General features: G+C 42.8%; 1 protein-coding gene across 2 annotated transcripts in view; it reads right to left on the reverse strand.

Moving 5' to 3' along the window:
• Positions 1-8,241: 8,241 nt before the first annotated feature.
• Positions 8,242-18,596, reverse strand: part of RBM20 (RNA binding motif protein 20) — a 164,773-nt gene continuing 154,418 nt past the window's right edge. The window contains exons 12-14 of one of the 2 annotated variants that reach the window (XM_038410820.2): positions 17,586-17,705; positions 16,563-16,684; positions 8,242-12,395 (exon numbers count right to left, since the gene is read on the reverse strand). In XM_038410820.2, the coding sequence (XP_038266748.1) occupies positions 12,285-12,395; positions 16,563-16,684; positions 17,586-17,705 (353 nt within the window). In that variant the 3' untranslated portion in view covers positions 8,242-12,284. Of the gene's footprint in view, positions 12,396-16,562; positions 16,685-17,585; positions 17,706-18,596 lie in introns of those variants that run through there. The other variant, XR_006282905.1, reaches the window with a different exon arrangement.

Genomic DNA, 18,596 nt, shown 5'->3' on the forward strand with positions numbered 1-18,596 from the left:
GATTTTCATTCTTCCCAAGTCCAAGTCAGGAATCTTAAGCGCTATTCGAGACATGGCAAAAGGCAGCATATAGGCAAACACAGAGTAGTTGGGTCAGTGCAGTGGAGTTTTTGGGGGGGTGGGGGCACGTTTCTGAAGGACTGTGTTTGCAGCACTAGGAATATGCTTCTCACACAAGGGGCTGCGTGAAAGGCAGCATGAAGCTGATAATGGGAGGAGGGAATAAAAGCAGCAATTAGGGGCTAGGGGGAAAAGTGCATAAGGAGGGGGTGTAATGTACTGGGTTTGGAATCAGACCCAGGCACAAGAGGTTCACAAGGAACAGATTGGTGTTTGCAGCCTGCTCAAACATCCCTCTACGTGCACCGCACCTGAATCCACCCAGCTGCACAGCATGGGGTGGGCTACTAGTAGGACCATTAAAGCCAGGTGTAAGGTGGAACTGAGAGCAGAATGTTTGCTGGGTCAAAGATGAGCACCTTGAGGTTATGTGGAAGGCAGGCAGGGAGGAGTTGGTCTCCTTATTTAGGCCCAGAGCCCTCGTACTGAACAACTATATTATTTATATTTAAACATTATGAGCTGGTCTACTCTAGGAACTTACATTGGTATAGCTACGTCTCTTGGGGATGTGAAAAATCCACACCCCTGAGAGAAGTAGCTACACAGACCAAACTCCTCGTGTAGACAGCGCCAGGTTGATGGAAGAATTCTTCTGTCAACTTAGCTGCCACCTCTCGGGGAGCTGGATTACCTATGCCAATGGGAGAACAGATCGGGTCAGGTTGGGGTTTCTGAAAGCTAGAAAATGAAGAAAGGGCTTTTGTATACAAGGATGAGTTTGAACTGACCCTTGATCTTCAGCTGGCTTGCTGGGGATACCACAGTACATGTCGGGGGCTGTGCAGATTTAAAATCCCTGGTCTGAAGGGAATGGGAGACAGGTCCCTACCCAGAGATAGGTGACAGCTGGAGATCTGAGACCTGACTGAGAGAATACAGGTGCAGTTACCCCTGAAGCTGCGACAGACTGCAGCCTGCAGCTCCCTGCAGTCCAGAGCTCCCACTTTCCAAAATAGAAGACTATCTTTGTAGTGTTGACAACTCTCGTGATTTTTAGTGTATTTCTTAAACTCCAGCTCCTTGAATGAAGAGAGTGCAAGAGAACCTCGGCTTTCATTTAAAAGCCAAGTAAATTCCGAGCCCTCAAGGTTGTGGATGAAAACATGCAAACGTGCATGCTGAGGGCTCCAAAACTGGAAGGCCAATAAAAAGAACCCCACATTTGTTAATTTTTAAGCCAATCTTATGATTTGCGGGGGGCTGACTCATTATTTTTAAATGCTTGAGTGTGGCCTTTGATCTTTGCAGCCATACCCACATCCTTACATAACAATGGCAGCTGCTCTATGCAGGGCATTCTAGACAGGAGTGACATGCTAAAAACTATGGGAGGAGATTATATTAGAAGCTTATTATGGCCTCACATTTCAGTGCTAATCTTTAAAGTATAAAGGCCTGGAGTTTTAATATCCCACACACCCTGGTGGGAGGGACTGTCTTTTGGTTACAATAACTCAGTTTCAGAGTAGCAGCCGTGTTAGTCTGTATTCGCAAAAAGAAAAGGAGTACTGGTGGCACCTTAGAGACTAACAAATTTATTTGAGCATAAGCTTTCCTGAGCTACAGCTCACTTCATCGGATGCATTTGGTGGAAAATATAGTGGGGAGATTTATATACGCACACAACTCAGTGTTCTTCGGGGCACTCATCCTAAATAGTAGGAAATTTCCCATAGGGAGAAAGGGATTCAAAGGCTCCAGGAGCTCTTATAAGGTTATTGAATGAGTCTGACTACATGGCAAATCTGACTACACTGTCCTGTCTCTTGTATTTGTGATTCGTTTTTGTTTCAGGGTAGCCTTTGTTGAAGATATACAGGCCCAAAATCAGCGCTGGTGTAAGCTTGAAAGAGCTGCGTCTGCTTGCATCATTTAGCCCTTAGGTTATGTCTACACCGCAGGCTTGCTGCATGCTGTGCTAAGCTTTTGTTCCCAACCTCCCCCAGCAGCCACCCTCAAAGCCCTTAGATACATGTATTGAGCCTAAGCCGGTGTGCTCATCTGGGGCACGTGGCAGAGTGTAGGCTGAGCTGTGACTCCCACCCTGCTGGCCTACAGTGTAGAGCAGTAAGGGCCTGGGGGGCCTGATTTAGGGTCTAGATAGTCCTCCACTGCCATTCCCACAATTGCCTTACCTGGATCTTCTGCTTTCATGAGCTATGGCAGGAGAAGGTAGGCAAAGATTTCCAGAATAACACTATGCACCAACAGCCCTTGATAACACTGTTATTAAGGAGGGAATAATGTCCCTGGCTTGTCTCAACAGGAAAACACAAGCTCTCCTCAACATCCTGGTGTCATGCACCTCTCCTGTTCATCTGACATTAAATATTAAATATTCATTAACATGCCTCTTTGGTTGACCACTGCCTGCAGAGCAAGGAAGTAAGTAAACTTTGCTTCAGCTAAATGTGTTGGTGGGCTAAAATCACTTCCACCCAAGTGTCTGGGGAGGAGAGACAAGTTCTCCCAGCATATACCAGGATGGAACCAAGTCGTGGAGTGGCTCCAGTTGGTCAGGCACTAAGAGCCCTGGGATGCGCCCCAGAAATCCTAGCTGCAGCTTTACAGGAGATGGTGTGTGTGGAACAATGTGGATTCTTGGAAATGGGCTTGGGCTAGCATATACCCACATACATGCAAGCCAGGGTTAGGTACATATCCAATGTAGACATAGCCTTAGAGTAAGGTGAAGTAGTAGCTATAGTGGGCTATTACCTGGATGATGTTTTCATATGTTCACTGCTTTTTTCTGTCACTTTTTTTTTTCTTTGCTCAGTGTGCAAAGTTCTTCTATTCCCACTTCATTCATCATGTCCTGGCAAAGCTCAGGACTCTCCTTTCCAACAGATGTTGGTAAGATTTCATGCCATTTTGAACAGGAGCTTAAATTTTTTTGGGGGGTAGGATGGGGGGAGGGCAGTCTATAAGAGCCTGATCCAAAGCCGATTTAATTTAACATGAGTCTTTCCATGGATTTCCTTGGGCTTTAGATCAGGCCCTGAATAGGTTTTGCCACTATAGGCTTCAACAGCTGAAATTCAGATGTTTGAGCAGAAGCAGCTCACAAATCAGAGGCCCTTCAGCACTGGGACGGAAGAGGATGCAGCACGAACAGTGTAAAGTATAGACAGCAGCGGAAACATCAGATGTGTCCGCTCATGTGTGGAAAATGGCCCTTAATAAGTGCCCTGCAGATCACTTTAAGACTTCTTGTGCTCCCAGAATGCACTTTTCTGTGCTGATCGCAGCAGCAGCTCTTCTCAAGGCACTCAGATTAGACTTTAACTCTTTTCCTGGCAAATCAAGATTGTGCTGTCAATGGGCCAAATAAAGCCATGGAGACAAAGTACAGCTTCACCTCCTCACTTGTTTCAGTGCAAGTCACTTGCAAGCTTCTCAATCCACCACTGCTGCTTTCCTCAGTTAGGTGAGTGCAACCAAGTGCAAGTGGTGGGGAAAGTTGGAAGATTCCTTCTGTGAGCAGGAGTATGTGGTGAAGGGCTGGAGATGAGGTACTGCACATGAATGGGTGTGCCCATAGCTCTTCTGAAAATCAGAAACACCAAAGTAAAAATCAGTACTAAATAAAGTCCTTAAACACCTTATTTTGGGGAGCAAAGGGACAGGAAAGAAGGACAGGCCTCTGTGGCCCTTGGCTTCATCACTGATCTGTTGCCAGCTTAATATCCAATATATCCTCTCCCTGGGGCCCAAACCATGAACTGGATAATTAGTTAATATTTCCCATCTTCACCTTCTTTGACTGATGTTGGTAGCTGGAAATAGACATTGGAATTGCCTGTTCAAGACAGTGCCAATCTCCTTGAGCTGGAAGATAGGCCTGCGTTTTGTTTGCCGTTTTTCATGCTATGTTCCATGTACTTTCTCTTATACATGTCTAATTCTCTCTCTACCTCTGGCCATGCCTGCTTTGGGATGAGGTTTGCTTCTGGTTACCCCACTCCTTCTGCGGTCAGAAAGCACAGACACCAGTTCCTGGTGCCCTCTCCTTGTGCATCCAGACAACAGTAACCACAGTCCAGTCCAATGAGTCTGGCACTATGCTAGGGTTACCATATTTGAACATTTAAAAAAAGAGGACACTACACGGGGAGGGAGGGGGATTTGCTCACGGCTTCCCGCCCCTGGCTTTGCCCCCATTCCAGTCCCTTCCCCAAAGTCCCCACCGCAACTCTGCCCCCTCCCTGCCCCATTGGACCCCTTCCTCAAATCCCTGCCCTGGTCCCACCTCCTCCCCTGAGCACGCCACGTTCCCACTCCTCTCCCCTCCCTCCCAGCCATGCGAAACAGCTGTTTCATGGTACAAGCACTGGGAGCTAGGGGGAAAAAGTGGCACTCTCTCGAGTGATCAACATTCACTTTCTTTCTCGAATGATCAACTCTTCTTTAGGGAAAAATAATAAAGGGCAAAATTCCAGACGTTTTTAGATATTTAAAAATTCCTCCCGTATGGCAATTTAAGAACCAAAAAGCCAGACATGTCCAGGAAAATATGAATGTATGGTAACCCTACACTGTATCTATGGGTACAGAACTGGGGGCCAGAGGAAGACCAGGCAGATTCAGAGGTTAGAAACTCAGCCAGTACACGTTTCTTTCTTTTCCAACAGAGAGAGTGAATTGAGTCCTGGTGAAAGGCAGTAGACTGGTAAGCCCTCGAAGACTAAATGCCCTCTCCTTATCCACAAGGCAGTGCATGTTTTCCACCCACCCATGCTGACCTGCAAACATGCCCAGAGGGGCTGGTTCCTGGGGCTGAGAGTATCTAGTGAATATTCCATCTACGGCTTGGGGGAGGCCGATTTGAACGTCTCAGCAATTATCTGGTTTCCTTATTTCCTGTCACAGGTGTGCAGAGCACCGTTTTGCAACACCCCCCCAGTTCAAGGTGAAAGTTTGCTGCCATCAGCATGTTGCTATCTGCCAAAGATAAACTGGCGCAGTCCAACCAGCAGTGCAAACACCACCCAGCCAAGAAGAAAAAGTTGTAAACAAAGCATGCTTCCTGTACCCACTAACGACGACGCACTGGCACTGTTTGCAGATGGTGGAACAAAAGACAGATGTGTTAAAACAAGTCGGAGGAAAGAAGAGATCTTCTAATTAGGAATCAAGGTCTCCAAGGCTTTGAGAGTAAATCAGTTAGATAAGCACCATACCAATTAAAGGTCATGCTGTTGTTCCTACAATCCCATCTAAAGGAAAACTGGCCCCAGAATGCTCCTGGCAATTATTTAAAGGTTTAATGAGATGAGCTTTGTAGAGATCTCTCATGCATGAAAAGCTTTTGAATGTGCAGACTACAGCCATGTCTACATACAAGTTTTCAGAAGTTTAGTTAAACCAATTTAGTTAAATGGGTGTAAACAGATGGGTATAAACTAGCCATGAATAAATTTAGCCTGGAATTTAGAAGAAGGTTGCTAGCCATCAGAGGAATGAGAGTGTGGTACAGCCTCTGGATAGGAATAGTGGAGGCAAGACTCCTAACTGGTTTTAACACAGACCTTGATAAATTTATGAATGGGAATATATGTTGGGGTTGCCAGTGACAGTAGTGGACTGGACTCAATGACCCAGGAGATCACTTCCAGTCCTATGTCCCTATCATGAAACTCTTATTTCAGTTAAAAGTCGCTTATTTCAGGTTAGCTAAAACTTGTTCCTAATGGATTTAAGGTCAACCAAAAAAAACCTGGTTTAAGCTGCAATAATAGTGTCCATACAGCTTTTTGCATCAGTGTAATTCACTACAAATCACACCCTACATTAAACCAGAGCACTTCTGTGTGCAGACAAACTCTCAACAAACTTTATACTGTGTACAGGGCCTTGTTTATTCAGTTCAGCTCAGCTCCTTTGCCCTCCTAATCACCCACATACTCTGATAACACAATTCCACTCCTCAGTGAGCCATTTATAGGGGAGAAAAAGGAGGAGGAAGACAGACAGGGAGAATGGTGGGGGAAGCTACCTCCCTTGGGTTAAGTTCCATAACGTATGAATATTTTAGGGTCCAGCTAATGTAACATGTTTCATAATGACTAGGAGTCAGATCCCTATTGGTGTGAATCAGCATAACACCACTGAAGTCATGCAGCTTATGCCATGCACAGTGAATAAGATCACCCATTTAAAGAAGAGGGTGCAAATCCTGCCCTGACAGACGTGAATGGATGCTTTGCCATTCACTTCTATAGGGCTAGGATTTCATCTGAGTTTTTTTTTCCACCTCTTACGGCTGCACTACACTATTGCAGCTCCACCACCACCAGCAATAGTGGGAATGCTGCTGTGGCCAACGGTCAGACATTTTTCACCACTGTCATCTAGTTCCACTGAGAGCAGCTCTAGACAGCACGAGAACGCCGCACCCTGCCAACCTTATGGCTCCCACCATTCTTATCACCGATGGAAATTTTCCTAAACAAATACTAATATACACAAGGCTTAAACTAAGACTTTATCAGTATGTGACTCATGTGGCATTGCAGACAGCTCCAGATCCTGGGGCTGGTTGAAGTACTTGGAAATATGCCACACCTATGCCGTGCATTTCATATAAGAGGATCCCAAAGGATAATACACTGGGCCAGGATGTTTGAGCATGTCTCCCTCTTGTAGCATGCCCCAATGACTGGAACACCTACTAGCTCTAAGCTAAAGAAAATGTATTTTACTCAGTTGGTAGAGGCCTGTGATTTTGGTCTTGAAGAACCTTGGGTCAATCCATACTGACCACTGTAGGTTTTGCATCCGATGAAGTCAGCTGTAGCTCACGAAAGTTTATGCTCAAATAAATTTGTTAGTCTCTAAGGTGCCACAAGTACTCCTTTTCTTTTTGCGAATACAGACTAACATGGCTGCTACTCTGAAACCTGTAGGTTTTGTGTGAATGCAGCCATGGTTTACAAGCAGCTATAAAACGTATGCATATATATACATACACAGAGAGAAATACTTAACCCACAAAGCCACACCCGGCTGATTTCTTAGCCTGAACCTCCATGCTCCTGAATGACACAATGAAGAGCATCCTTGAGGTACTGTGTCTATTCAATAATATTGGTATTATACACCTTTATGATGTCATGATATAGTTCCAAAGGATTTACACAGCACGCCTTTTAAGGTGTACTTATGTTCTACAAAGCTACTCCGGAACCAGGACAACGGGGTATTCCAGACATATTATCCACAAGAAATCTGGCTGCTACACAAAGTGAGTTTGTATTTCAAACTCAAGCTGTATGCTTTGTATTTCGTCAACTTTTGCCACCATCACCCCAATCATACAGAATCTGCAATCACAACTTTGTGTAATAATTTACTGTACAGCAGGGGGCAAACCTGTCTCATCTTACCTTCTCTCTTTCTGTCTTCTTCCTAGCCCGCCCCTTTGTCCTGTTTTTTCCAAGTCAATTCTTTCAACAGTACAGAAAGTCTTATAGATTTCCCCACTGCTTTTGTCCTTACAGCTTTCTTTAACGATTTATAGTGATAATAGTAAAGAATGGTTACTTACCCTTAAACTAACTATGATTCTTCATTGAGCATTTTTCCATGTGGATCCCATTTCTGGTGGGTGAGGTTATTCAGAGAGAGGATTTTGTGAGAGAAGAGGATGGGACCATGGGACTTAGGATAGAGCCTTGTGGAACCAATAGGGAAAATGGGAGAGGGGAGTATGATCAACCAAAGAGACACAGCAGGAGAGCCAGGGAGAAGACCATGTCATGAAAGCTGAGGAAGGAGATATCAAGCAGGCAAGTGTAATCAACACAGCAGATGGGATAAGTAGGATGTAGGTGGAGTAGATGCCTTGCAAGTTGGCTAGAAAGAGATCAGAACAGTTTTAAAAAGTGTGGAAGAGAATCCAGGATGGAGGTGGAAGAGGGGAATTCAAGAGGCAACAGCTGTAGATAGCTCACTCAGTAAGTCTGGAGGTGAAGTATAGGAAGGGAGATGGAGGGGCAGTAGATGGGTAAGGAACGGCTTCAATCATAATTACAAAGAACCAAATTCTGAGAGGCGCCAGTCTCCCTACAAGTTATTGTGAAAACATTGGCACAACTACCAACCATTATTTATGCTCTAAAATTCTCTTTATTAAAATCCTTTTTAAGAAACACAATCTGAAACACTTTGCAATCAGTTGCACAGATCAGTTAATACTGGTGACACCACTTACATAACTCAACAAGTTCTAACAAATTCCCATTGTTTACAAGGCAAAACTTAAATTAACAAGATTCTATAAGCTCAATAAATAGTATGTCTGGTCCAGTTCAAGTATAATTAAACAAATCACAGCCTTAATAGAGAATAGAAAAACCCTGAATATAACCAGCCTGACACTAATTTAGTGTTCAAGCCAATATTAAAATGTGTTAAGTCTTATGGGGCTAATGTTTAGATTTTTTTAAAATTTTTACCTTGAAGAAAGCAAGTTGCACTGTGACATTAAAGACTATTTGAGATCAGCAGATATAAAACATATTCACTGTTCAGAAAGGCTGCAGCCTTTGTGAAATCTTTGGTTGAGACATGTTGAAATGATTCATAAATATCACGGAAGCTCTTCTTTAAATAATAATAAATAATTTTTGGCTAGACTTGAGACTGCCTGGTGCTATCCATATATTAATCAGAAATGTAAATTGTTGAAGAACTATGCTGACTAGAAAAATACTACACCTTAGTATCAGACTTAAATATAGCAAGTCAAAAGAGAAACAACACATTTTACAGCAGTTGAAAGAGGCAAATAGCTACCTGTACAGGTGTGTTGCCTCTCAGCAGAATAGGTATTAGAGTGATGTCTGGGAGTTAAATGCCTGCAAGCACTGCTACTATGGGCTGTTTTGATGGAAAGACATTATATAGCAGGTCTCTAATTGCATTGGGCTGAAAGTTGATTGCACAGACTGTTAGACTGAATGCTAAGACTTGGAGGTTCTTTTCAACTACTTTTGAATGTAGGGATTTTGCAAAATAAAATAAAATTCTCAGGACTACAGCTGTCTTTTTGACCTCGTTCATGTGTTCTTTTGTCAGTAGTTAGTCCTTAGGGGCCCGATTTTCAAATCCCCTCTGAAAATGCCTGGATTTGATGTGCAAGCAAGTATCGTGGATGCCTTTCTGGAGGCTCTAAACATTTGGCCCTGCACCCCAAATACAGTAATTAGACCAGAATCACCCCTTGGGTTCTGCCAGTGGAACCCAGATTTGCAGGCTATCAGAGGAGGAAACTACATGGAAAGGGGTGCCCCCCATTTTTCAGGGGGGATTAGGACCAGCCAGCACAGGCAAGGCAATCCTGGCTGGCTGAGAGTTGTGCTGACTCAGCATGGCTCCTGGGCTGCCCATCAAGCCCCCAACCTTTGGAGCCCTGGCTGGAAACTGATTCACTCTTCCTCAGGCAAGATCTCTGGGGTGGTGGCTGTAGGATACCACTACCAACCCGCAACTCAGACGGATCCTGCACTTCTGATGCAACTGGCCCTGGGAGTACAAGGTGAAATATATATGGGGTGCAACACAGGAGTGAATCTGGGCCTTAGTGTTTAATATTTTGGGGGTAATAAGCTGAATCGCTCATGTAAGTCTGACAATGAGCCCATGGGCAAACACAGAAGATAGTTTTAGTAGTTCTACTCCTGCTGACCAGAATGGTTTTGCTGTCACCTTCTACTTCCCCTGTTTGTTTGCATCCACCTTTGTTTCTCACCTTGAACTTTCATTGTAAGCTCTTTGGGGTTTGGGAAAGTTTTTGTTACAGTGCTTCGAACAATGGGGCTGGAGCCTGTCCGTGCTACTGCAATACAAATGAATAATAATAATACTCTTTGTACTTGAATTTGGCTGGAGATAAGTTGCTAGAGGCGTGGGGATTTGGGGCACTATCAATCCTACCTCCCATCCACTTTTAGCGTAACTATGTGATCTAAAAATCTCCCACCACTCTGGTGAGTGTGCCAGTTCAGGAACAGTCTGGGATATAAAAATCAGATGCTTGCATCTGGGGTGATTCCCTCCCCCCACTCACATAGTATAAGGCAATGAGAGTAATTCTTCACATTCAGTCTATGCATCACTGCCCTAACAGCTATGTCTTGGACAGTAACTACAGAATATTTACTTCCCTTTTCATGATTTTACACCTTGCAATAATATTTGTGCCCAACAAATCTCATCAAAATGTAATAAGAAATCTTGTAACAAGAAGAATTTGATTTTCAAGATTTTTTGTTTCAATTAAGTGAGGAATAAAAGCCATGTTTTAAATAAAAGATGGGCCCAAATCCAGTCACATCTTAAATCTGGTGAAGCTCAGATTTATGCCTAAATATTGTCTCTTCCTTTCTTTCTCTCTGATGCACCAAGCCCAAACCTGGAATCCACAGAATCCCTGAACTCTGGAGAAAAATGAATCCAAGATTTGCAGCTTGCACTCAACTCTGGTTGAAATAAATGGAATGCCTGCACCATCTAATTGAAAGGGAACTTGCCCAACAACAAAATGCAGCCAGGAGATATAGGATACTGAGCAGAAACAATTTTCAGAGAAAGAAGAATATGGCTGCTGGTGCAGGTGATATGGAACCAGGTTTTCTGGAGGGAGCAGTTTTGGCAGATTGGCTATTTTGCATTATTTTGCTATTAATGTTATTAATATTAATGTTGCTCTCCGTGATGGATAAGCCATTGTGGGGGGAAATTATTTACTGTACCCAAAGTCCTATTGCATTACGTAAAACATCTAATGCCAGATGTTTCAGTGGCCCTTTATATGGTCAATATCACAGCTGGGCAAAGAATGGGGAAAAAAAATCTGCAAATTCTCCCATTCTCCATTTTTCATCCGAATTTCAAACATTTCAAAAATTTTCCTACCACTTCCCTGAAGACATGGTTTGTGGTGCATTTTGTAAACGCATAATTCCTGGATCAAATCTGGCAGCAGTTTTAGTACATGTTCTCTTTTCCTATACAAAGCCCATTGAAATAAACCAGAAATCTAAATAGTGCATTTCAATGGGACTTTGCATTACATTAAGCAACAACTCTGAGTATAAACAATGCCATATAATAATATTTATAGTTGCTGGTGCATCCTGTGTTCTCACTGAGCATTCTGTGAACAGTTGTTACACTTGCCATAAAAATTCAGGGGAATGGATACAAAAACTGTTAAAACAACATTAAGAGTCTGGCTTATTTCCATAAAGACCAGGAAATTCAAGATTGCCAAGATTAGAAAAACATGTTTTAAACCCCCCCAATGAGAATGGATAAAGAATTCTACAAGTTACATACACTAAACATGTAGCACTTATAAAGCTTCTTGTGTGAATTTAATCTAAGACACAAAGTGGACACACTTTTAGAATTTTCCCAAGGAATATTTCCAAACACAGAAATGACCAAAGAGAATCCAGCTCACAGGATATAAAGCACTGAAGAATGGAAGCAATTAACTTTCAGCCTGAACTGTTCTGCCTGTATTGGATTTCAATTGTGTGCTCCTAGAGATAGGGGCTGTGACTTCTTCTATCTTTGTACAACATCAAGTACATGGACAACACTCAAAAATTAAAAAACGATGATGATTATCATCGCTAAGCTCTAGGTGCACATAGCCTGTTGCCACTGGGGTTTACCTTATGCCATTTAACAGTTAGTACTAGCACAATGGCTTTAGGTCTCTTAAACAGGCCTATTGTTCACTATACTAATGAATGAAGTGACTTAAAATATATTAATGTTAAAAGCTTAATTCTGGACATCTCCTTTCAGATCATTTCCACTGGAGGATGCTAAATTCTTCTAAATACTCAGCCTGACCTACTGTGTGGCATCTGAGAACCCCTGAGAATTCTGTTAGTATAGGAAGCCGCTCCCAACACAGTCTGAGAAAGAATAGCTGCGCTTGTTACAGATACGCCAGCACTGCTTCCCCATGGGAAACTATTCAGGCATTATGGTTTTTAATGACCTCTGGGCATAGATGCATGGAACATGCTGTTTATTGTGCTTTCCTTCCTCCTGCACAGTGCAAACTGATCACCACATCATGTAGATCAACAATGAAATGTCAGCATTCACTCATTTACAACTCTTCTAGTTCAGCGACATCATAGCTTTTTCTTCTCAAAGTGGGGAACAATCCCGGCATCGTCCTGTGGCAGATTGCTGTCTTCTTCATTCATTTTCAGACTCTCTTCTGCAAGCTGGGATAGATACTTCTGTGACCAAAGGAAAACCAGAAGTGGCATTAGCAAGATTGATAATACTCAGCACAGAGTGCTTTATAGCTTCAAAGCAGTAACTAGCCCTCAACTACCCTAAGAGGTAGAACCCACAGACACTCTGTCTACACTAAGGAAATGTAAACTGGTGTATCTGTATTAATGTAGATCCTCTAGAGCAAATTCCCTTAATACTGACAAGGCCAGGGAGGTTAAGTGACTTGCTCAATGCCACCCAGGAAGTCAGTAGCAGAACCAGGAGGACTACAGTTCAGGATATCCTGGCTTCCAGTCCCAAGATCAATCTAATAGATCTTTTCTCCTGGCAAATAGAAGCTGATTGCTCGATTCTGATCTCACATTGGGGTAAATCAGCAGTAATGCCACAGAAGAGAACAGAATTACACTGGTATCGAAGTGGTGTGATTGAGAGCAGACGCCGTTCCTGAGATACGATTTAAAACATACATTACATTTGCAAAGCATCTGACTTAGACACATACCTTTTGATGTATATAAATCTATGTATTTTAAGTGGAAAGAAAAGTGAAGCCAACAATCATCACTGATAGAATTTAACAATGTGGCTGGAGTATTTGCCTGTACGGAGTTGTTTTATTATGATGGTGTTCAAGTGCCCTAAATATCAATAATATAGTGCAATCCTAAAATATATTAGCAGCCAGTAAAGCTGCTGACTTACTGGCAATACCTTTGGGTGGCAGAGGTGCACACAAAATGGAAGGAGGAATGACGTGGGCATGAGAGAGTCATGCACAAATTTTATACTCAGATTCAACCAAGGTGAATGGCATGAGGGGCAGAAGGGAACAAAAATTCCTCATCATAAGTAAATTTGGTCAGAATCGTGGGAGATCTCTATAATCACACAGACGGAGTCTTATTAAAGATTATATATAATAACACTCAGATCAGTTACTCATGCATGTGAGTGTGATTTTTATATTCTATATATATATATATAATTTAAAAATCACACTCACATGCATGAGTAACTGATCTGAGTGTTATTAGAGACCATAAATCCAACAAATGGTAAAATGTTCCTCGGTGCCTGGAGGCAAGGGCAACATGCAGAGCCCTCTGCACCCTGCGGGGCCCCAGGGACTTGGTGCTGGCTGCTTCTGAGAGCAACGCAGGGCCTGCAGCACCATGGGGGGCAATCCTGCGGGCCGGATCCAAAGCCCTGAGAGGCCGAATCCGGCCCACGGGCTGTAGTTTGCCCAAACCTGATCTATGCAGTACACCACATAAACTCACAACGTGCAGGGCCGAATTAACCTTTTGTGGGCCCTGGTGCCCTCCCCAAGGCCCCGCCCCTGCACTCCATCCACGCTCTGCTCTGAGGTCCCACCCCTGCTTGGCCTCTTCCCCGCCTGCTGCTCACATGGGGGGTGTGTGGAGAAGGGTGAGGCATGGAGAGGGTGGAGAGGAGGAGCAGGGGAGGTGGAAGGGGCGTAGAGGAGTGATTGGGGGTGGAGCTTCAGGGCGAAGAGGCCAAGTGGGGGCGGGGCCTTACGGAGTGGCCACAGTCCAGGCGAGGGGGCCTCTTCTGAGTGTGGGCCCGGCCCTATTGTAAACCCAGTACTGACAATGTGGCCTTCGTTTTCTAGAGAAAGGGCAAAAAACTCTATGTTTCATGTGTGCAGCTTAGCAGGAGGTGACTCAAAACTATTTTTCAACTTCCAGAGGCAACCTTCCCCCTACTTTTTTTTTTTTTTTTTTTTTTGAGGGGAAGGGGCAGTCGCTGGTCCATTTTTAAACCCCAAACTTTGCCTGCCAAGATCGTTAGAGCTGCTCTTAGATTGTATACCATGATGATTGCCGCTGCTGTAATTTTGAATAGAGAGGTGTGGCCTGGGGAAATGCAGCACACAACACTCTGTCTTGATCTAACTGGACAAAATTCCACGTGGCTGCAGGCAAGAGTAAATACTACAACAGTCTTTGGACGGACATGGAATTCATTAAGGTTTAATTTATCTTTAAACCATAAACTACATTTAATTACGAGCACACATGGATGGAACATATAACCCAATGCTGATTTTTTTAAACTAATGCCTACCCAACGACGGTTGAAATTTTCAAAGCTGACTAGGGATTTAGCCACACCTACTTGTTGATTTCAATACCACCTCATGTGCCTAAAGCCCTTCTCAGCTTTGAAAATCTCAGTCTAAAACCCCAACTGCTATTTATCACAGAACTGCAGCAAGAGGGAGAAAATCCTTTTTTGGTTTAAATAGAAATTCACTACAAAACCTGTACAGAAGGCAGTCAGGCATTACAATGCATTCCATAAAACCTCTCTAAATTTTATATGTTTCAGAGTAGCAGCCATGTTAGTTTGTATTCACAAAAAAGAAAAGGAGTACTTGTGGCACCTTAGAGACTAACAAATTTATCTGAGCATAAGAAAGTGGCTTTGAAAACTGTTTGGCATTAATCTAATTCAGCGGTTCTCAAACTTCATTGCATGTTGACCCCCTTCTGACAACAGAAATTACTATACGACCCCAGGAGAGTGGACCAAAGCCTGAGCCCTCCCGATCCAGGCAGAGGGACCCAAGAGAAGCCCAAGGACGGGGCGGCCTGTCATCAGAGCCCCACCACCTAGGACTGAAGCCGAAGTGTGAGCCCTGCTGCTCAACGCTGAAGCCTTCGGGCTTTGGCTTTGGCCCCAGGCGGCGGGGCTTGGGCTTGGGCTTCATCCCTGACCCCAGCAAGTCTCATGCTGGCCCTGGCGACCCCATTAAAACGGGGTCACAACCCACTTTGTGGTCCTGACCCACAGTTTGAGAACAACTAATCTGCTTTAGTTACTTATCCGGTCCCCATCACCATAATCTTTAATGTGTTTAATGTGAGGGGGAGCAGTGTACACACTATGCTATTATCTTCAGTTGGGGAACTGAGACACAGAAAGGCTAAGTGACTTGCCCAAGGTCACACAGGAAGTCGGTACCAAAGCAGGTATGCTAGTGCCCTAGACCATCCTTCTTCTATATCCACTTACCTCAATCCTTAATCACTAACCCCTGGACCGTCCTGTCCTCACTCTCTAATCACAGTTTAACAAGGAGACTGGGCCTTTTCTGTGAGTGATCCTCAACACTGGAGCTTGATTTTCCCCCTTGGTGAGCCTGAATATGTTCCAGACAAACTGCACAGCCCCATCTTTTCTTCCAGGTACTTGGGGTGGAGGTGCACCAAGTGGGGAGGGAGGGGGAGTGAAGAATGCACAAACGTATGGTTAATATTGATGCTGTTATGAACAGGGATTGCTGATATTCTCAGGTGGATATCTAAAAAAAAAAGCGATCAAGGTAGGGTTGGGTTTGGAGTTTTTTTTTGGATATGCCAATGATCTTAGGGTGATATTGTCTAGTGTGTGCTTTTATATTTGGAAAAATACCCAGAGCAATGGGTGGGGATTTAAAAGTAAATCTAAATAAATACATAGGACATGGCATTCTTCTTCACTGCCTTCTAGCAATTGTTATGTAGCATTGCGCAGCACTGTTGGACAGCTGCCATGTTCCACACCAGAGATGAATGCATTTCAGTGGCATATGAAGCCATCCTCAGATCATTTCTGTATCATACACAACGCTTTGAAATTCCTCAAGTTGGAACTTACCATGGAGACTTAAGTTGGCACAGAAATAAAATTATACACATTCTGAAAGAGTAATAAATTTAGCTGCCATGAAATTAAGAAATCAGTAGTGGTGGCAGGCTCTGTGCTATCTGTCCTAGAAAGAACTGCCAATGCACTTCAGTCCTGACCTGAAACACCTCTACTGTTTCCTCTTAAGAGTCCCAAAATTAGGGGAGACTCAACTGGGCCAAATTGTGTGCTAGTATTTTTGTGATGTGGACTTCTCACCTCATTCATTTGTGAGCCATGAGTTGAGCACAGGGATCCAGAGGTGATAGGCTAGTGTGTTGGCCAGCAGAACCGCAGGAACCATTTGATTTCTATACATTTGTCAGCTTAAAAGATTTTAAACTGTCCATTTCCATGCCACTGAATTCTGTGCGCACCATGGAAGTCCGTTTTATAGCACCCGAGAGTTTTACTCAGTCTGATCCATTAATTAGTAGAAGCTGGACTAACACTAATTACTCATGTTTTACCTGAAGATTTTTGTAGTGAACAGTACTTCTGCAGTGGCTCGTCTTAGCTGTCTCTTCATTCGTGTAGAAAAGTCCACAAAGCTTGCAGTAAAACCCAGTTCTGGGCACCACAAATTCCACACCTACCAAACGATTTTGAATCATATTAACATGACAAACGTTGCCTGATAAAAACAGGTTTACTTTCAAAGAGAAAAATATAATTTAGCTAAATGTTAAAGATACAAAGGCTAATCCCAGATCTACTACTTTCAAGTTCTCATGAAAGGACATCAAATTCTGTAACACTGACGAATGACGGTGAAAAATTACAATTTAAAACGTGTACTGCAAATACACACTGTATACATTCTCTTAGGTATTATATGAATTTATATATTCTCAGATAATATATGCATGTATATTTATTGAGAATACATGATGGTATAGCACAAAGGGTTGGGATAGCCACAGGACTTACTTAGGGTAAAAGTCACAACTGAATTATATAGGTCATTCCTAGTGAGTGCCAATAATATCCTTATATTAGATCACACCATAGTGTATTCTGTATGTTCATGATCTATGGTTGTGAAGTGTAATCGATCCATTCAGGGGCTAAATCACTCTAATATTTCACGTCACATGCTTAGAAGCTCCTTACTATACAGAGAACTCACTTGAGAGATCTCTGCCCTCAAGATTTCCTTGGCACTGAGCAATGCTTCTACCAAAACCCAGATAATTTGTTTATGAATGTGTCAGTCCCCCTATGTTTTAGATTTTGGAATCCAATGGCAGATATTTCAGCTGTTCAGTGTCATTAACGAATACATAGTCAATTTATCTGGAATAATAATAAATAATCTGGAATAAAAAGCTCAGTTCTTTCAATATTTAACCATGTGTTATTTACTGTTTCTTTTGATTATCCTTGCATTCGTTTCGAGAAACAAATACAAGTAGTAGCCTTAAAGTGACACCTTTTGTACACTCAAGGTATTGCAATGGACAGTGTCTCATGACCTAAATGTTTAGACTTACCTAGAGGAATGCTAAGTTCAGTGAAAACATCCTCTTGTTCCCAGGATGGTGAAGAATGGGTTCTTTTAGATTTCACCTCTGATAATTCAGGAGATTTCATTTCCAGGTACCTAGAATTTACTTAAAGGAATAAATGCGTTGAATGAAAACAGTTTAATGAAGTACGACAACTTCTATAATCAAACTTTTTCTGAATGAGGCCAGAAGTTAAACATGACCTGGAAATGGAATATTTCCACCCAATCTGTATGTCTAATACAGTACAGCTGACAATAGCTAACCAATAAGAAACACCACATATGAACTAAATTTTTTTCGAGACAATTTCATGTTCATTACCTCTCTTCTGTTTATATTTTAAACTTTTCCATTTTGGGAATTGCCCACTTTCATTAGAGAGAGTGTGTTAAAACTGGAGCTATGCTTTACGCATGCCTCAGTATGACAGGATACTGACAAACACTATTATTCTGTATGTATATGTTAAATCTGTGCAGGCAGCAGATTTAATGCATGGGAAATATTGTGTTAATTTACTGGGAGGGATTAAGGCTAGAAAGAAAGGTATCCTTCCTCCCCCTTCCAGACATGTGAATTGCTTATATATTATAGATAAAGTACAGGGCCATTCAAGATCCCAGATCACTACAGCATTACAACAGAGGTGCAGGATTAAGAATAAAGGGCTTGATTTGGATTCTGCAGTTCTTCCAGACACTGCTGTCCTTACTCAGATATTTTTCCTGGCAGTTAAAAGTTTTTAATAGGCAGGTATGATTAATCTTACACTCTTAAAATATTTTCTGGCTTTGTGTTACCATGTGCCTTGCCACATCAGGTTATATTAGAGGGAATGTATAAGAAATAACTGTACTTGGTTAGTATCCACCCAAGTCTCCACACAAAGTCACGTGCTTGCATGAACAAGGACAGAGAAACAACAACAACCTACAAACTATTTTCATCTTTTTGCATGGTGGGTAAGAAACACTCATCCTGAGTTTCTCATAT

This window comes from Dermochelys coriacea, chromosome 7, assembly GCF_009764565.3.
Source record: "Dermochelys coriacea isolate rDerCor1 chromosome 7, rDerCor1.pri.v4, whole genome shotgun sequence".
Lineage (NCBI taxonomy): Eukaryota > Metazoa > Chordata > Testudines > Dermochelyidae > Dermochelys > Dermochelys coriacea.